At 42.9% G+C, this 16,502-nt stretch overlaps 1 protein-coding gene across 3 annotated transcripts in view; it reads right to left on the bottom strand.

The window, feature by feature from the left end:
* The window catches only part of hecw2b (HECT, C2 and WW domain containing E3 ubiquitin protein ligase 2b), a 31,287-nt gene extending 17,023 nt beyond the window's left edge, over positions 1-14,264 (bottom strand). For 2 of the 3 annotated variants that reach the window (XM_085802795.1, XM_085802804.1), the window contains exons 1-8: positions 13,862-14,264; positions 8,897-9,004; positions 6,684-6,778; positions 5,661-5,736; positions 5,403-5,572; positions 4,447-4,589; positions 4,005-4,105; positions 1,016-1,821 (exon numbers count right to left, since the gene is read on the bottom strand). In XM_085802795.1, the coding sequence (XP_085658921.1) occupies positions 1,016-1,821; positions 4,005-4,105; positions 4,447-4,589; positions 5,403-5,572; positions 5,661-5,736; positions 6,684-6,778; positions 8,897-9,004; positions 13,862-14,249 (1,887 nt within the window). In that variant the 5' untranslated portion in view covers positions 14,250-14,264. The remainder of the gene's footprint in view (positions 1-1,015; positions 1,822-4,004; positions 4,106-4,446; positions 4,590-5,402; positions 5,573-5,660; positions 5,737-6,683; positions 6,779-8,896; positions 9,005-13,861) is intronic. The other variant, XM_085802815.1, reaches the window with a different exon arrangement.
* Positions 14,265-16,502: the final 2,238 nt, after the last annotated feature.

The following is a 16,502-nucleotide window of genomic DNA, read 5'->3' as shown; positions in this document are numbered from 1 at the left end:
CATCATAGCAACCGTTACTATGTAAACAAGGTCCGTCAAGCTTCGGACCTCCGACAAGCAAAGTGTATTGTCGGACAGTAGTTACCCGAAGAGTTTGGCTGGGGGAGTCGTGTTCTTTCCCTTCCCAAAGCTGAAAACACAACAGGAGAGGTGCCTACAATGGGTCAAACCGTGTGGAAGCACCACGTCCGTATTCTCTTGTTTATGACAAATAAGACTACATCATAACATATGATAATTCATCGATCCACTGATTGATTATGAAAGGCTTCGTTGAAAATACATGCACAGGACAAAACACATGATGCAATTTATGAATCGATAAAAGCCGTATTTTGATCACCATTATGTTTACATTGTGACCACGCAATTTTGTAGTGGTGTCAGACTGTTTAGTGATTATTAATATTCATAAATATAGCGCTCATATGCCTCTGCGGGCTTTTGCGAAAGGTCAATTTGGCGCTACTCAAGCTAGCTGTTGTGACCAACAAACTTCCGGTTACTTTCACAAAATAAAACACCCGTTGCCCTTTACATACAGAAAACCATGAGGATAGAATTTGTGCTTTTACTTTGAAACAGGAAGCTAACCTACCCTCGATGTAGCTAGCTTGAACCAAAATAAAGCGTCTTTGCTTGAACCCTCCGTTTTGACCGATCTGGTCCCGTTAGCGGCATCTGACCGCTCAAGATGCCTTACCGGAGAGTTTTGTCAGCTCTGAGACCAAGATCGGTCCGTTTAGAGTTGCTGAAGAGTTTCTCTGATGACTTTAGGTGGAGGCAGGCTAACACTACCCATACACTTCCAGTGTTTGAGCTAAGCTAGGCTAACACTACCCATATACTTCCAGTGTTTGAGCTAAGCTAATTACGATACGGCTCTATCTCCCTTGTTACTGCACGTACAGTGGAAAGGATGGTGTCTATCTGTTTGTCATGGACTCGGGAGTGAGGCAAGACACGAAAAAAAAAATTTTGGTGTATCCCTTTAAACTTTCTTACACCTTCTCACCTCAATGATTGAAAGTAGAGCAGGCATTGAACTGCAGGCTACGTCTGGATTTGTGCTGGTCCTGTTGCTCTGCTCCTGACAGGCACTTTCCCTCACCGGCTCCAGCGCCTCGGCCCCCGATGCCTGAGACGAGCCGGGGATTGTGGGTGTTTCTTGCGTGGCGTGTACCACCTCAGCCGAAGCGGCGGCGGGTTCACCGATCCTAGCCGCGGCCTCTGCAGCTCCTGATGTTCCCGCTCCGGCTGCACCGCCTGCAGACTCCGTTTGAGCCTGAGCTCCAGTCTGCTGCCGTTCCCCGTCCGAGCCCCCGTTCCCCTGGTCGGACTCGGATCTACCCGACCTGCTTGTCGAGGACGAGCCCGTACTTTGCTGCGTCTGTGATTGGTCCCTGTGCGTCTCTTCGTCCTCGTCCGAGTCTATGTGCAGCATGGCGTTGAGCCGCGTGTCCGTTGGGAAGCTGGAGCGGAGTTTTGGAGAGGGGCCGGCCGGATGCGGGTCCCCGGCGCTCCGGGGAGCCTCGATGGCGTCCAAGTAGTCGTTGAGCGACACCTGCCGGTGGGTGTGTCCGCCCAACGCCACGGGAAGCAGATCGTCCTCGCGCGTCTGTCCGGGCTCCCGCCACACGCCGTAGTAGCAGCTGTTGCCGTTGGCGACCGGGGAGCCCTCGTCGGAGCCCGTGGGGGAGGGGCCACATGTGACGTGTAAAGACGAGGAGGGGTGAGGGAGGTCTTCGTCGTCCGAGGGGCTGCCGGGGTCGCTGTTGGCCGCGGCGCCCAGGAGGGTTCCCATGGTATCTGGGGAGGCTTCTGACAGGAGAGCACACGAATTATGACTGAATATATTTTAAAGGGACATATTCTGCTCATTTCTGCTTCTTGATGTCTAAAAGTAATGTTAGTAACAGGCTTTGGTCAGAAAAACCAGGGGCGGAGTTTAGCTCAGTTGGTAGAGCACCCGCCCCATGTGTTAAGGCTGTAGTCCTCGCTGCAGGCGGCCCCGGTTCGAGTCCCGCGTCGGACGGCCCTATCCTGCATGTCATTCCCCCGCTCTCTGCCTCCCATTTCCTGTCACACTCTCAACTGTCCTATCGAATAAAGGCATGAAAAGCCAAAAAATATACTTTAAAAAAAAGAAAAACCAACAGATTGAGCACAGCTGGTTCTCTACACACCAGTTTCACAGCCCTGCTCTAAACGGTCGGTTTAGAGTCTTCGCTCTGGTAGCTGAGGTAACCATGGTAACCATGGTAACCATGGTAACCATGGGAGCGAGGGCTTGAATATTCACATCACCCGGCTTGTGATGTAATAAGCCGGGTGAAATTAAAACGGCTTGTTAAGAGACACATTTTCTGACTATGGCAGTTTACAAAATGTTGACGTGGTCAAAACTTACGTTTAAGGGGTGAGGAGGCAAATACACACTAAAGCTATGAAAAAGTGAGTTTTGCCTAATATGTCCCCTTTAAAGGAACACCTTGACATCTGCGTTTACTACATATGAAGATAAATATGGGAGAGGATACTTTAGCTTAGCATAGGTTAGCTTAGCTTAGCCCAAAGTTTAAAATGCTAGCATCTGTGAGAAACTATATCTTGATTGTTGATCAGTACAGTTTAATTCATAATTAGTGTATTGCTCATTTGCATATTCATATCCATTTTCAAAGAAACTTGTAATACAAAAAAATTTACTTTTCATGTCTACTTTCATTGTGTAAAGTTTCATTGTGGTAGGATTAAAGGGGGGGGGGGGGGGGGAGCCTATTCGGGTGTATTTTGGACATATTTGATAAGTGTGTGGCTCATTTGCATATTCAAATTCATTTTCAAAGAAACTTGTAATACAAAAAATGTTACATTTCATAGATACTTTCATTGTGTAAAGTTTCATTGTGATAGCAGTAAAGGAAAAAAATAGCCCCATTGGGGTGTATTGTTGTCAGCACCATAGACTTTATACAGTAAATCAAACTTGGATTGATGAGAATTAAACATATTTCCCCAACTCGGATTCATTAGGACTTTTAGTATGTTGTTCTGGACACCTCAAAGAAATGATGCATGGTGAAAAACATTCTGTTACAATTAGGTAAAACGCTATTTTGCCTGGACTATAAAGGGTTAGAACTATATACAAACAATATAAACAACCATTGTAATACACTACTTAATTATGCCTCCGCACCCTAATGGAGCTTAGAAGTATAATATCCTGAAGCTCTGCTATACTTCCAAATTTCATTTTACTTGTATGTTATTCCCTACATTGACATACATTAGCACCATACTGTTGATCCATGCACCAATAGTTGATACAATAGTTTTCTACCACCTCTCAAACTGAGATTTATTGGAGACAAGAGGATAAAAAACATATTTTCTTACAATGTATTAAAAGTTCCTTGATCCCAATTACCAAAGATTGGTTTTGTATTGAAGAGAAAAAACTGTAGAGTTGTTTTCCAGTAAGTAAGATTCATTCAAACCTCTATTTTAAAAAGGGTTGTTTCAAAGAATTTGTTATTCCGTTGGGTATGTTTAAATCAAACCCAGGGTGTGAAATAACACGAGGCACCTGGCTTTGTCCTGCCTGACGTTCCAGATGACCAGTCCATCTGTGGAACAGACAACTAGAGCTGGACCTCCACAGTCAGCACTTGTGCTCCTAGTTTTAAGGACACACTGAGGAAAAAAAAAATCTGAAATTTCAAGAATAATCATCATGGTACAAGAATAAAGTCAGAATTAAAAAATAAAAAAACTTTCTGAAATCTCAAATGTTTTTCTTTTAACCTCAATGTGGCCCTTTGACTCTGCTGTTGCATTTGAAAGCTATGGCTGTGTTGGCCTGGCTGAATGGAGCTGTCCATGGTGCTGAAACAGCCATTTTTATTTTGCCTTGTTAAATCAGCATCTAATCTTTGGTTTGGTTGTGTATTATTGCTTCCCCGTGTGTGTGCATCAGACACATCCAACCATACACACACCTTCATGTCCATTGGAGGTGATGTCCACTCTGAACAGAAGCTCCCCGCTCACATGGTCCGTAGGGAGGCGACGACACAGGCTGTAGCTGACTGGCTGATCACTATACGCACACACACACACACACACAAATACACACATGCATTACATTGCTACTGACAAATGATAAATAATCAGAGAACACACTTCAAACTAAAGCAAAAATAGATAGACGCTGCATATATCCACACCGTCTTTGATATATAACATTTAAACAGAAAATAAATGTGGACCAAGCATAGAACCCTGGGGGACTCCAAATAGTAATCCAGTTGTCAATTATATTCCTAATTGTAAATTGTTACCATTAACTGTTATCGATCACAACAACTTATCTGTAGCATGTATTAACAATAGCAAGAATTTCCCTAAAATGCCCCTTCACAGTTGTTTGTATGGACTCACTCCTGTGTAGGTCCCTCCAGAAGTCTCTGCACAGGGATGATCAGCTGACCCAGGAACCGCTTGATGATTGGTCGGCTCTTGGAGAACTTGTCTTTCACTTCGATCTCCAACACATCACTGACCAGAGCCACAAAGGTGTATTTCTATCAGGAGAAAATGGGAAAATTATAGTTCTATTTTATTACCTGACATGGAAATTAGGTATAGTTGCTGATTCTTTTTTTTTTGGTAATCAACTTTTTATTTCTTTTCTTAAAGGGACAACGAGGAGTTTTGTTAAAGCAAAGTGTTTCCACACTACATTTATGAGCCTCCGCACCGTGAAATTCTTTGACCGGGTCAAGACAGACTCATGTTTTCATTCATCAAGAATTAAAGTCAGAGGTTGGAAGACGATCACATACCGTCGTAGTTCCCACCATAAACGGAGATTCATACGGCGGCGTTATTCTCATGACTCGCCACGAAACCGAAAGTAAAGAAACGCTGGTCGGCTCGCCCAGCATTTCCACCACCACTAATAATAACAAAATAACCATAGAGACAAAACCATAGATTTATCTAAAATGGACCATTAACAAGTGGTAACGGAGATTCATCCACATTAATATCAGACTTTTTATAACCAAATAGAAACTCCTCGTTGTCCCTTTAACAAAAAAAAAAGTTTAAAAAAATCTTAAACTTTTAATCACAAAGGTCTTAAGATGAGGCTGTCCATTGGATGAATTCTTAAGAAGCAGTTTGAAAAAGTATGAGGTCCTCAAGTTGCAAAAACTGTGACACAAAAGTGCATTTAAATTCAATTGGCCAACTTTCTGTTAGGTTTACACTGTCTTTTTGAGACCATTGAAATATGTAGCCTGATGCATATGCAAAGTTTCTTGTCTTTTTGAGCATGTTTAGGTTGTAAAAAACAATTAATTAGTGTTTGTGCTATTAGTGTTTGTGCTGACCTCGCCGTGCCACACAGGGTTGATGGTGTTAGCTATGATGGAGGAGCGCCTCTCCTGGCCGTGGTGGGTGAACTTGGGGAGGCCGCTCCTCTTCCCGGGCTGGATGGACATCTTCAGGTAGGGGTCTGGGTTGAAGAACATGCCCTTCTTCAGGCCCGACGCCCGGATGTCTGGAGAGGAAACCAAACGTTCAGAAATCATACCTGCATGAGATGAATCGACAGCACTACAAGATGCTACGCTATTCAGTCCTCTCACCTGATAGGGTGAAGCTGACAAGTTTCCGACTGTGCTCGGGCCCTGATTGGTCGTCCGCTTGGCCTTCACTCCCCACCTGATGCGTAAAAATCAACAATTCCCATTTTTAGGACGAACCAAAAATTGGTCCTAGGGAAACTTAAAACATTAAAACAAAGTGTGACAAAACTTTGCATTCGATATGATCACTGATCTCTAGCCTTTGGTCCTAAAGGAAGGGACAAACAAGCACTAACATAATGCAACCTACCCTACCCATCCCTAAACTTTAACATCTAACTCTGAATTTCAACAAGTTCTCCAAAGATAATGTTCCTACAAGACCTCAGTTGTCATGGCTAAAATAAATGAATGAAAATAAACAAGCAACTAGCTCATGGTTAGGTTTCGGAACTCAAACTACTTGATTTACTCCTACCACGATCATTGTGGTAGGAGTGAAGGGGAAAAAAAAGCCTATTTGGGTGTATTTTGGGCATATTTGGTAAGTGTGTGGCTCATTTGCATATTCAAATTCATTTTCAAAGAAACTTGTAATACAAAAAATGTTACTTTTCATGTATACTTTCATTGTGTAAAGTTTCATTGTGATAGCAGTAAAGGAAAAAAACAGCCCCATTGGGGTGTGTTGTTGTCGGCACCATAGACTTTATACAGTAAATCAAACTTGGATTGATGAGAATTAAACATATTTCCCCAACTAGGATTTCTTAGGACTTTTAGTATGTTGTTCTAGACACCTCATAGAAATGATGGATGGTGAAAAACATTCTGTTACAATTAGTCTGTCAGAAAACACTATTTTGCCTGGACTATATGCTTTGGAAAGGAATGAAGACCAGAGCACTTTCACAACATGTCACATTTACTACAACCACTAGGTGTCGCCTTACAACAAATAGAACTATGGCTCACAAGAAGCTGCTGCACAGGTAACCAATGGGACAGTCTCCTGAAAGTCAGAAAACAGCTCCAACATGTCCTCAAATTGGTCCAAACTAAAAACTCTCATCACAAACATACCAAGACTCTGGGGTTCTTGACGGTGATACAAGGAGTCGTTGCTCTCAGCGCCCCGCTCACTCCGTGGTAGTATTTAAAGCAGATCTTTGTCTCCGCTGAGGAGAGAACACACATCAACATGTCACTTTGACAAAATGGGGGTTATGTGGACATTATGGGGTTATGTGGACATTATGGGGTTATGTGGACATTATGGGGTTATGTGGACATTATGGGGTTATGTGGACATTATGGGGTTATGTGGACATTATGGGGTTATGTGGATATTATTATGTAGACATTATGTGGTTATGTGGACATTATGTGGTTATGTGGACATTATGTGGTTTTATGTGGACATTATTATGTGGACATTATTATGTGGATATTATGTGGTTATGTGGACATTATGGGGTTATGTGGACATTATTATGGGGTTATGTGGATATTATGGGGTTATGTGGACATTATTATGTGGACATTATTATGTGGATATTATGTGGTTATGTGGATATTATGGGGTTATGTGGACATTATGGGGTTATGTGGACATTATTATGGGGTTATGTGGATATTATGGGGTTATGTGGACATTATTATGGGGTTATGTGGATATTATGGGGTTATGTGGACATTATGTGGTTATGTGGACATTATTATGGGGTTATGTGGATATTATGGGGTTATGTGGACATTATTATGGGGTTATGTGGATATTATGTGGTTATGTGGACATTATTATGTGGATATTATGGGGTTATGTGGACATTATGGGGTTATGTGGACATTATTATGTGGACATTATGTGGTTATGTGGATATTATGGGGTTATGTGGACATTATTATGGGGTTATGTGGATATTATGGGGTTATGTGGACATTATTATGGGGTTATGTGGATATTATGGGGTTATGTGGACATTATGTGGTTATGTGGACATTATTATGGGGTTATGTGGATATTATGGGGTTATGTGGACATTATTATGGGGTTATGTGGATATTATGTGGTTATGTGGACATTATTATGTGGATATTATGGGGTTATGTGGACATTATGGGGTTATGTGGACATTATTATGTGGATATTATGTGGTTATGTGGATATTATTATGTGGATATTATGGGGTTATGTGGACATTATTATGTGGACATTATGGGGTTATGTGGACATTATTATGTGGATATTATGTGGTTATGTGGATATTATGGGGTTATGTGGACATTATGGGGTTATGTGGATATTATGGGGTTATGTGGACATTATTATGGGGTTATGTGGACATTATTATGGGGTTATGTGGATATTATGGGGTTATGTGGACATTATTATGGGGTTATGTGGATATTATGGGGTTATGTGGACATTATTATGGGGTTATGTGGATATTATGGGGTTATGTGGACATTATGTGGTTATGTGGACATTATTATGGGGTTATGTGGATATTATGGGGTTATGTGGACATTATTATGGGGTTATGTGGATATTATGGGGTTATGTGGACATTATGTGGTTATGTGGACATTATTATGGGGTTATGTGGATATTATGGGGTTATGTGGACATTATTATGGGGTTATGTGGACATTATTATGGGGTTATGTGGATATTATTATGTGGATATTATGGGGTTATGTGGACATTAGGTGGTTATGTGGACATTAGGTGGTTATGTGGACATTAGGTGGTTATGTGGACATTAGGTGGTTATGTGGACATTATGGGGTTATGTGGACATTATTATGGGGTTATGTGGACATTATTATGTGGACATTATTATGTGGACATTATTATGTGGACATTATGTGGTTATGTGGACATTATGGGGTTATGTGGACATTATGGGGTTATGTGGACATTATGGGGTTATGTGGACATTATTATGTGGACATTATGGGGTTATGTGGACATTATTATGGGGTTATGTGGACATTATTATGTGGACATTATTATGTGGACATTATTATGTGGACATTATGTGGTTATGTGGACATTATTATGTGGACATTATTATGTGGACATTATGGGGTTATGTGGACATTATGGGGTTATGTGGACATTATGGGGTTATGTGGACATTATTATGTGGACATTATTATGTGGACATTATGGGGTTATGTGGACATTATTATGTGGACATTATTATGTGGTTATGTGGACATTATTATGTGGACATTATTATGTGGTTATGTGGACATTATTATGTGGACATTATGTGAAGTCCACTCACGGTCCATGAAGTAGGGTCCTGGCTCGAGCCTCCAGACGATCTGGCCCCTCTGGGTGCCGTTCACGCCGCGGTTCTTGGAGTCCCAGACGTCGGCCACACAGGTCTCATCTAACAAACACAATTATAAAACGGAAAGGTGAAATCCAGCGATCTGATTGGTTGTTAACCGTGGTATAATGAGCAGTTACCACGGCTACTATTCTAAAGCCTTATCACAGCGTAGGCTATCACTCCGCCTCAGGCACGTATGACTGGTATGAATGGAAGTTGTTGTCATGTATCCATGACAACGGACTGTTGCAGTCCGTAGCAACAGACAGTCGATGTTTTTAGGATGTTAAAAATGTAGTAAAGTAGTGTAATTGACATGTTGAAGGTGAACTTTGACCTCCAGAGGGTTAACAATGGTAGAGGGGACTGAGCAGTGACAGAGCTACTTGGAGCTAACGTCTGGACAGCTGGGAACAGCTTTTTATTGGATAATATGTATTTCTGGTTGAATAAAACTACATGAAATTGATTGTGTATCCCTCTTTCATATTGCTTTTATTGGTAACCGTTGGCGTGGGGCCGAACAACGGCCCTTAGCCGTGGTATAATGAGCATAGACCACGGCCTGGAGTGATATATTACTTAAACACATCACTATCAATATAAAAGGATCTGATGGGCCAATTCTACAACCACAAAGGTGCGTAGTTAGCAACACTTCTAGCTTGCTGTACATCATTTTGAAAAAGCAACATCAGTCAGTCAGTCACATTAGCAGTCCACACATTAAAGGGATAGTTCAAGTTATTTTTAGAACCGAGCTGCTCAGAACTACTCTACAGTGGCTAAATGGATTTCTTGGTTTCCCTCATCAAACTCATCAAAGACACAATCCAACAACTCCACAACGCTCTGGTGGACAAGTTGTGAGCTGCACATTCACCACGCTATGAGATAATAACACAACGTTACCACACAGAGTTGTTTTAGAGGGAAATTCATGTAAAACCACTGATGCACGTTGCCTTCAGGGACAGTTTTTCATCATCAGTCTCTGTATTTCCCTCTAAAACAACTCTGTGTGGTAACGTTGTGTTATTATCTCATAGCGTGGTGAATGTGCAGCTCACAACTTGTCCACCAGAGCGTTGTGGAGTTGTTGGATTGTGTATTTGATGAGTTTGATGAGGGAAACCAAGAAATCCCATAATGAGCCTCCGTAGCGTAGCTCTGAGCAGCTCACGGCTCTGCTCCACCGTTCTAAAAACAGCTTGCACCGACAATTAAAGGTAACGAACCTACTGCTATGACTATAGGGATTATGGCAATGGGCCAATTTGCCAGAATGTTGAACTATCCCTTTAAGTACGATTGAAGTAAGTATGATTAAGTGTAAAAACTATGTTACTACACTGCTATTTGGTTTAATGATACAACACCAGTTCCTCATTTGTTTTCTCATTGAGGATTTGACAGTAGAAGTAAAGAAGCATGTCGACTGACAACCCATCATGCATCTGATCGGTACCTGAGGGAAACTTTGCCCTGGGGTTATAAATAACAGCCCTGGGGGTATAAACAACAGCCCTGGGGGTATAAATAACAGCCCTGGGGGTATAAATAACAGCCCTGGGGTTATAAATAACAGCCCTGGGGTTATAAATAGCAGCCCTGGGGTTATAAATAACAGCCCTGGGGGTATAAATAACAGCCCTGTCCGTGCCTGTTGAGCCATCAGACACTGATGTGTATGTCCTTTAAAGGATGAGAAATGGCCCATGTCGTAATAAGTCAACCACATAGACGTCGCCCTAGCCCCGTCACACCAGCTCACCATCAATAAAGCCCACACACACACACACACACACACACACACACACACACACACACACACACACACACACACACACACACACACACACACACACACACACACACACACACACACACACACACACACACACACACCTGTCAGTCAGACACACACACACACACACACACACACCTGTCAGTCAGACTGCTTTCGATAGGCATTTCCTTTTCTGTAAATTCAAAATCTTTCAAACTCCTTCTACATAATTCTACTCCTCTCCAGAGTAAAAGTCATAATTTGCTCAGTGAGATTTAAAGTATTCTTATTGTATGATTTCCATGTAAACTTTGATAAAGGCAGGTCTAGTAGTATCAATATAGATTAACAAGTATGGATCAACACTTAAAATTAAACACAGAGGAGTAAAATGGAGTAAAATATTGGACTTTTAAGTAATTCAAATAATATAATTCATATACACACACACACACACACACACACACAGTCATTCACAAGTACAACAGGATGAGGATGAGACGCTGTGAGGAAGAGCGAGACAGTAACATGAGCTACAGTGTGTGAACACAGCACTTTAATGCCACTGATGCTGAGTCAGGATCACTTCTTAACAGGATATCTCCTTCCTTTCACTTTCCTTTTTTACAGGCGCACACACACACACACACACACACACACACACACACAATCCATTAACCACTTATGTAGCTGCAGAGGGGCTGATGCTAATGCTCTAACCTTCAGATGAGTTACAAGTCACAACCTCTTCAACAGTGCTCTCAAATTACATCCCTAAAGCAAGAAAAGCAGAGAGATGTATGAGAAGAGGGGCGGAGAAAGTGAAGACCGCCATGACTGATAACGATGAGCTAAGCAAGAATAGGCGATCATGTATTACTCAAAAATAAAGCTGTGTTGTGACCTAAAGGTAAAATTTAAGTTATGCTTTTTGTGACTAGCCAGAGCTAGCTGGTTAGCATGCTAACCAATGCTGAAAACTGAGGTTAGCATGCTAACCAGCTAGCTCTGGCCTGTCCTATTTCCTAATATCTGGAAAAGTGATACAGTGTATCTTGTAACCCAGCATCAAAAGCTGAGGCTAATGGTGCTAATAGTGATGGACGCCACTATTAGCCTAGCATTAGCTCCCACATACCAAAACTTAAAGGGATACGCCAACATTTTTTTTTCGTGTCTTGCCTCACACCTGAGTCCATGACCAGCAGATAGACACCATCCTTTCCACTGTGCGTGCAGTAACCATGGAGATAGAGCCGTATCGCCGTAATTAGCTTAGCTCAAACACTGGAAGTGTATGGGTAGTGTTAGCCTGCCTCCACCTAAAGTCGCTAATTAGCTTAGCTCAAACACTGGAAGTGTATGGTAGTGTTAGCCTGCCTCCACCTAAAGTCGCTAATTAGCTTAGCTCAAACACTGGAAGTGTGTTCTGACTCCTGTCAGTGTTTGAGTAATGTTATTGGCCCCCTGGTGGCGTGTCAGGGTTTTACACCGTAAAGGAGCTGACTAGAGAAGTGACCTGCATAACATACACAGACCGTGCTACACCGCAGTGTTGTTGTCTGAACCTTGGAGTAGATCCATCAGTAAGTACGGCTGATCGTAGCTCATTTAAGTTAAGTTTAAGGTTGTTAAAGGTGCATTGAAGTTGAAAATCCTTTTTATCTTTTAGTTGGTAAACAATGCTTGCGAGGCTAATGCTAACAGGATCGTATGCTAACGCTAACAGGATCGTAGCTAGTAGCATAGCAAACTCGGTTCATGGTCAAGCCTCATTCATGTTGTATTTCACGTTTATGTGTGAACCACTGCCATTTACTGTGTTAATGGTGTTATTTCCCTGTGAGAGGATACTGTACTGTAAAAAACAATGTGTTTGCATTAGTTGATATTGTGTTACTTACCTGATTTCTAGCCTGAAAAGGAAAAAGAAAGTGTGACCAGTGTTGTTGCATATATTTAATTTCAAATTGTAACATTCTGTATATTTCATTGTGTTGCAGTTTTACAAAAAGAAAAATAAGTCTCAAGATTTCAGTAAACAGCCTCAACCTGGAATCAAGCCTACGAGTCTTCAATTGTTAGCTATCTGTCTACAATACTACAGTTCACGTGTTATCCAGGACAGAATAAAGTGTATGGGTAGTGTTAGCCTGCCTCCTACCTGAGCTGAAACCAGCAGTCAGAAGCTGATTTCATTTTAGCTCTAAACTCTGTAAATATTTCACTTTATCAACATTTCAAACATGTTTAGGTGAGAAAGTAGCCGTTTAGATCAGCAGTGTGTCGTTAATTTGTCTAAATACCAGCTGTTTACTATTTTGTTCCGACGAATTCGGTGCTAGGCTACTCAAGCTAGCCGTTGTGACCAACGCACTTCCGGTTACTTTCACAAAATAAAACACCCGTTGCCCTTTACATACAGAAAACCATGACGATAGAATTTGTGCTTTTACTTTGAAACAGGAAGCTAACCTACCCTCGATGTAGCTAGCTTGAACCAAAATAAAGCGTCTTTGCTTGAACCCTCCGTTTTGACCGATCTGGTCCCGTTAGCGGCATTTGACCGCTCAAGATGCCTTACCGGAGAGTTTTGTCAGCTCTGAGACCAAGATCGGTCCGTTTAGAGTTGCTGAAGAGTTTCTCTGATGACTTTAGGTGGAGGCAGGCTAACACTACCCATACACTTCCAGTGTTTGAGCTAAGCTAGGCTAACACTACCCATACACTTCCAGTGTTTGAGCTAAGCTAATTAGCGACTTTAGGTGGAGGCAGGCTAACACTACCCATACACTTCCAGTGTTTGAGCTAAGCTAATTAGTGACTTTAGGTGGAGGCAGGCTAACACTACCCATACACTTCCAGTGTTTGAGCTAAGCTAATTACGGCGATACGGCTCTATCTCCCTTGTTACTGCACGCACAGTAGAAAGGATGGTGTCTATCTGCTGGTCATGGACTCAGGAGTGAGGCAAGACACGAAAAAAAAAAATGTTGGCGTATCACTTTAAGGAAAACTTACAAATGGCACCTTTAAAATGAGTCACCAAAAGGAAATCAATCCTTAATTTATCGCAGATATTCACATTTTTTATGTAGCTGGGAGCTAATTCTAAGTGAGCTCACCAATGTGGTACAGGCCGATCCAGTCGGTGGCGTCCACTTCCTCCTTGATGTCCCAGGAAATGACCAGGTGGCTATGACCCAGAGTCAGCTGATACGTCGACGCCGTGAGCGACGAGCGACTGTCCGAGGTCACCAGGTCCGTGTCGCTGTTGGCCCGCTGCAGTCCCAGACTCGCCGCTGCTTCTGGCTGAACCTCTGACGACATGGAGGAGGAGGAGGAGCCAGAGAGGTTGTCCGGCCCGATGGTGAACGGCCGAGCGTGGGGGGTGCGCCGCCGCACCGCCAGCAGGTGCTCCCGAGCGCTGCTGTTCGCCGACGACGAAGAAGAGGGAGAGGAGGAGGAGAAGGAGCAAGAGGTGGCGGCGGTGGTGGTGGCGGCGGTCGCCATGGCTACCACGGACGAGGAGTTACTGGCAACGGGAGGGGTTGAAGCGCGAGGGGGAGAGGAGGAGGAGAACTGGTGGTGGTGGTGGTGGCGGTGGGGAGAGGATGGAGGGGATGAGGTGGAGGATGACTGGGGGCGGGGGCGAGGGGGGAGGACAGCTGTGGCGAGGGAGGGGCGAATGGTGGAGGCCAGGTGGGAGCGTTAATTAAAGAAAATGGAAAAGGGCGGGAAGGAAGTCGGAGCCTTTCAGCTTACAAGAACATCCCCCAACCAAGCCGCTGCATATTCTCATTTGTCCAGGTCATAGTATCTCAAAGGAGGTTAAATCGAAAGCAACTGGACTTAGTTATTTGTCTAGAAGACGTTTCACCTTCATCAGTTCATGTAGCATCTGACCAGGCTGGGACTGGTCCAACTATCTGGTGTGGAGACTCACTATTTAACCTCTAGTGTGGGCGTTCACAAGGCTGATGATGTCACTGGTCCCTTTTGTGCTCCAAGTGTTTAAATGACTGTCTTTGATGGACAGTTGGTTTCAACTTCGTTAGTGCCCCTGTGTTGTTATCCCCCAACCAAACGGAGTAGAGTAGAGAATACTTTATTCATCCCTAGGAGGGAAATTCAAATCAGTCCAGTAGCTCACACGGCAATGACACAAAAAAGAAAGAAAGATGGAGCAGGACCGAGGAAGGAGGAGGAAGCGCAGAATAGATAGATAGAAGGATGACGAGAGGATGGTGGAAGGGTGGAGATAGAGTGGCGCACCATCCGGGGCACATCTACTTTAAAAACGGATTTTGATCTTCTCTAAACTCATGTCTTTAGCCCTGCTAGCCTTGCTAGAAGGCGGTTCTGTTTCCCCAGCGTTCACTTGGCGGTGGTACAATCCAGTCTGGACAGGAAGTGACAGATCTTCTCTGTGATTCCTCGATCAGTCATTTATATCCCAGTTTTTCCTGCAACACGTGTCACTTTTGACCAAAGCAGATCAAGGCCCAGAGTATTTTGTAAACCGTGGCGATATCCATTGCGGAAGAGGAGATCTAAGATGGAGAGGAGGAATGATACTTCCACTCATCTGTCCAGAGGGTGGAAGGGGGGAATGACGGGCGATCCTACAATCCACAGGGAAGACGGGTGGAAAAAGGTTTGAGACCTATAGAGGAGACAGAGAGAGAATAAACAGTGTGTTGAAGGATGATTGAGGTTTTTTAGGATTAATCATTTCAACTATACAGTGATAATCATAGATACACTGTACTACAAAAAGGTTTCAAGACATTTTGATCAAGTGACTCGTGACAATGTCAAGATTCTAGGTGTTGCATTGCATTTGATCTTACCCTCTCTTTTGATCACCACATCAAAGTTATCACCAACACCTCTTTTTTCATATCAAGAATTCATTCTTTTCTGTCAAAGGCCGATGCTCAAATTCTGATTCATGTCTTTGTTTCATCCTGACTTGTTTTCTGGCCTGCCACATGCTCGGATTTAAAGTCTTAAATGCTGCAGCTGGAGTCCTAACCAAATCCAGGACATTTGATCATATAACACTGATTTAAGCCTCCCTTCATTGGCTTCCTGTCCAAATCAGATCCCATTTAAGGTGCTTTTGAAGTTCTAAATGGACTTACTCCTTCTTACCTGTCTAATCTGTTTAAACCTGTATACTCCAATTAGCCTATCCCTGGAGTTAAAAAGGCATCAATCCTCTCTTTCTCCTCCTGTAGTTTCTACTACAATTGTTTTCTTAAGTGTTATATCTTTTGTCCGTTCCTTTCCAACCCAACTGGTTAAGGAAGGTGGCTGCCCAGTGCCCACCTTGAGTCTGTTTCTGCCCAAAGTCTGAGTCTGTTTCTGCCCAAAGTCTTGCTCTCGGTTGTACCTTTGTACCTACTAGTATACCGTTGGCTCTTTGTACCTACTAGTATACCGTTGGCTCTTTGTACCTACTACTATACCGTTGGCTCTTTGTACCTACTACTATACCGTTGGGTCTTTATACTGCTATACCGTTGGCTCTTTGTACCTACTAGTATACCGTTGGGTCTTTATACTGCTATACCGTTGGCTCTTTGTATATACTAGACCTTGTTATGAATTGGCCCTACATAAATTAAACTGAATTGACCTGAAATTGACAATAACAGCCATACTACAAGCCATCAGGACTTTGTGATGTCACAACGAAGCAGTCACTGATCACAGTCATACCCTGAGTCCCACCAACAACCTGGACCTTTCATCCAAAAT

The sequence above is a fragment of the Trachurus japonicus genome, chromosome 2 (assembly GCF_045865225.1).
Source record: "Trachurus japonicus isolate A0001 chromosome 2, Traja_1.0".
In the NCBI taxonomy this organism is placed as follows: domain Eukaryota; kingdom Metazoa; phylum Chordata; class Actinopteri; order Carangiformes; family Carangidae; genus Trachurus; species Trachurus japonicus.
The sequence above is the reverse complement of the archived record's forward strand: the minus strand, read 5'-3'. Positions and strand labels throughout refer to the sequence as shown.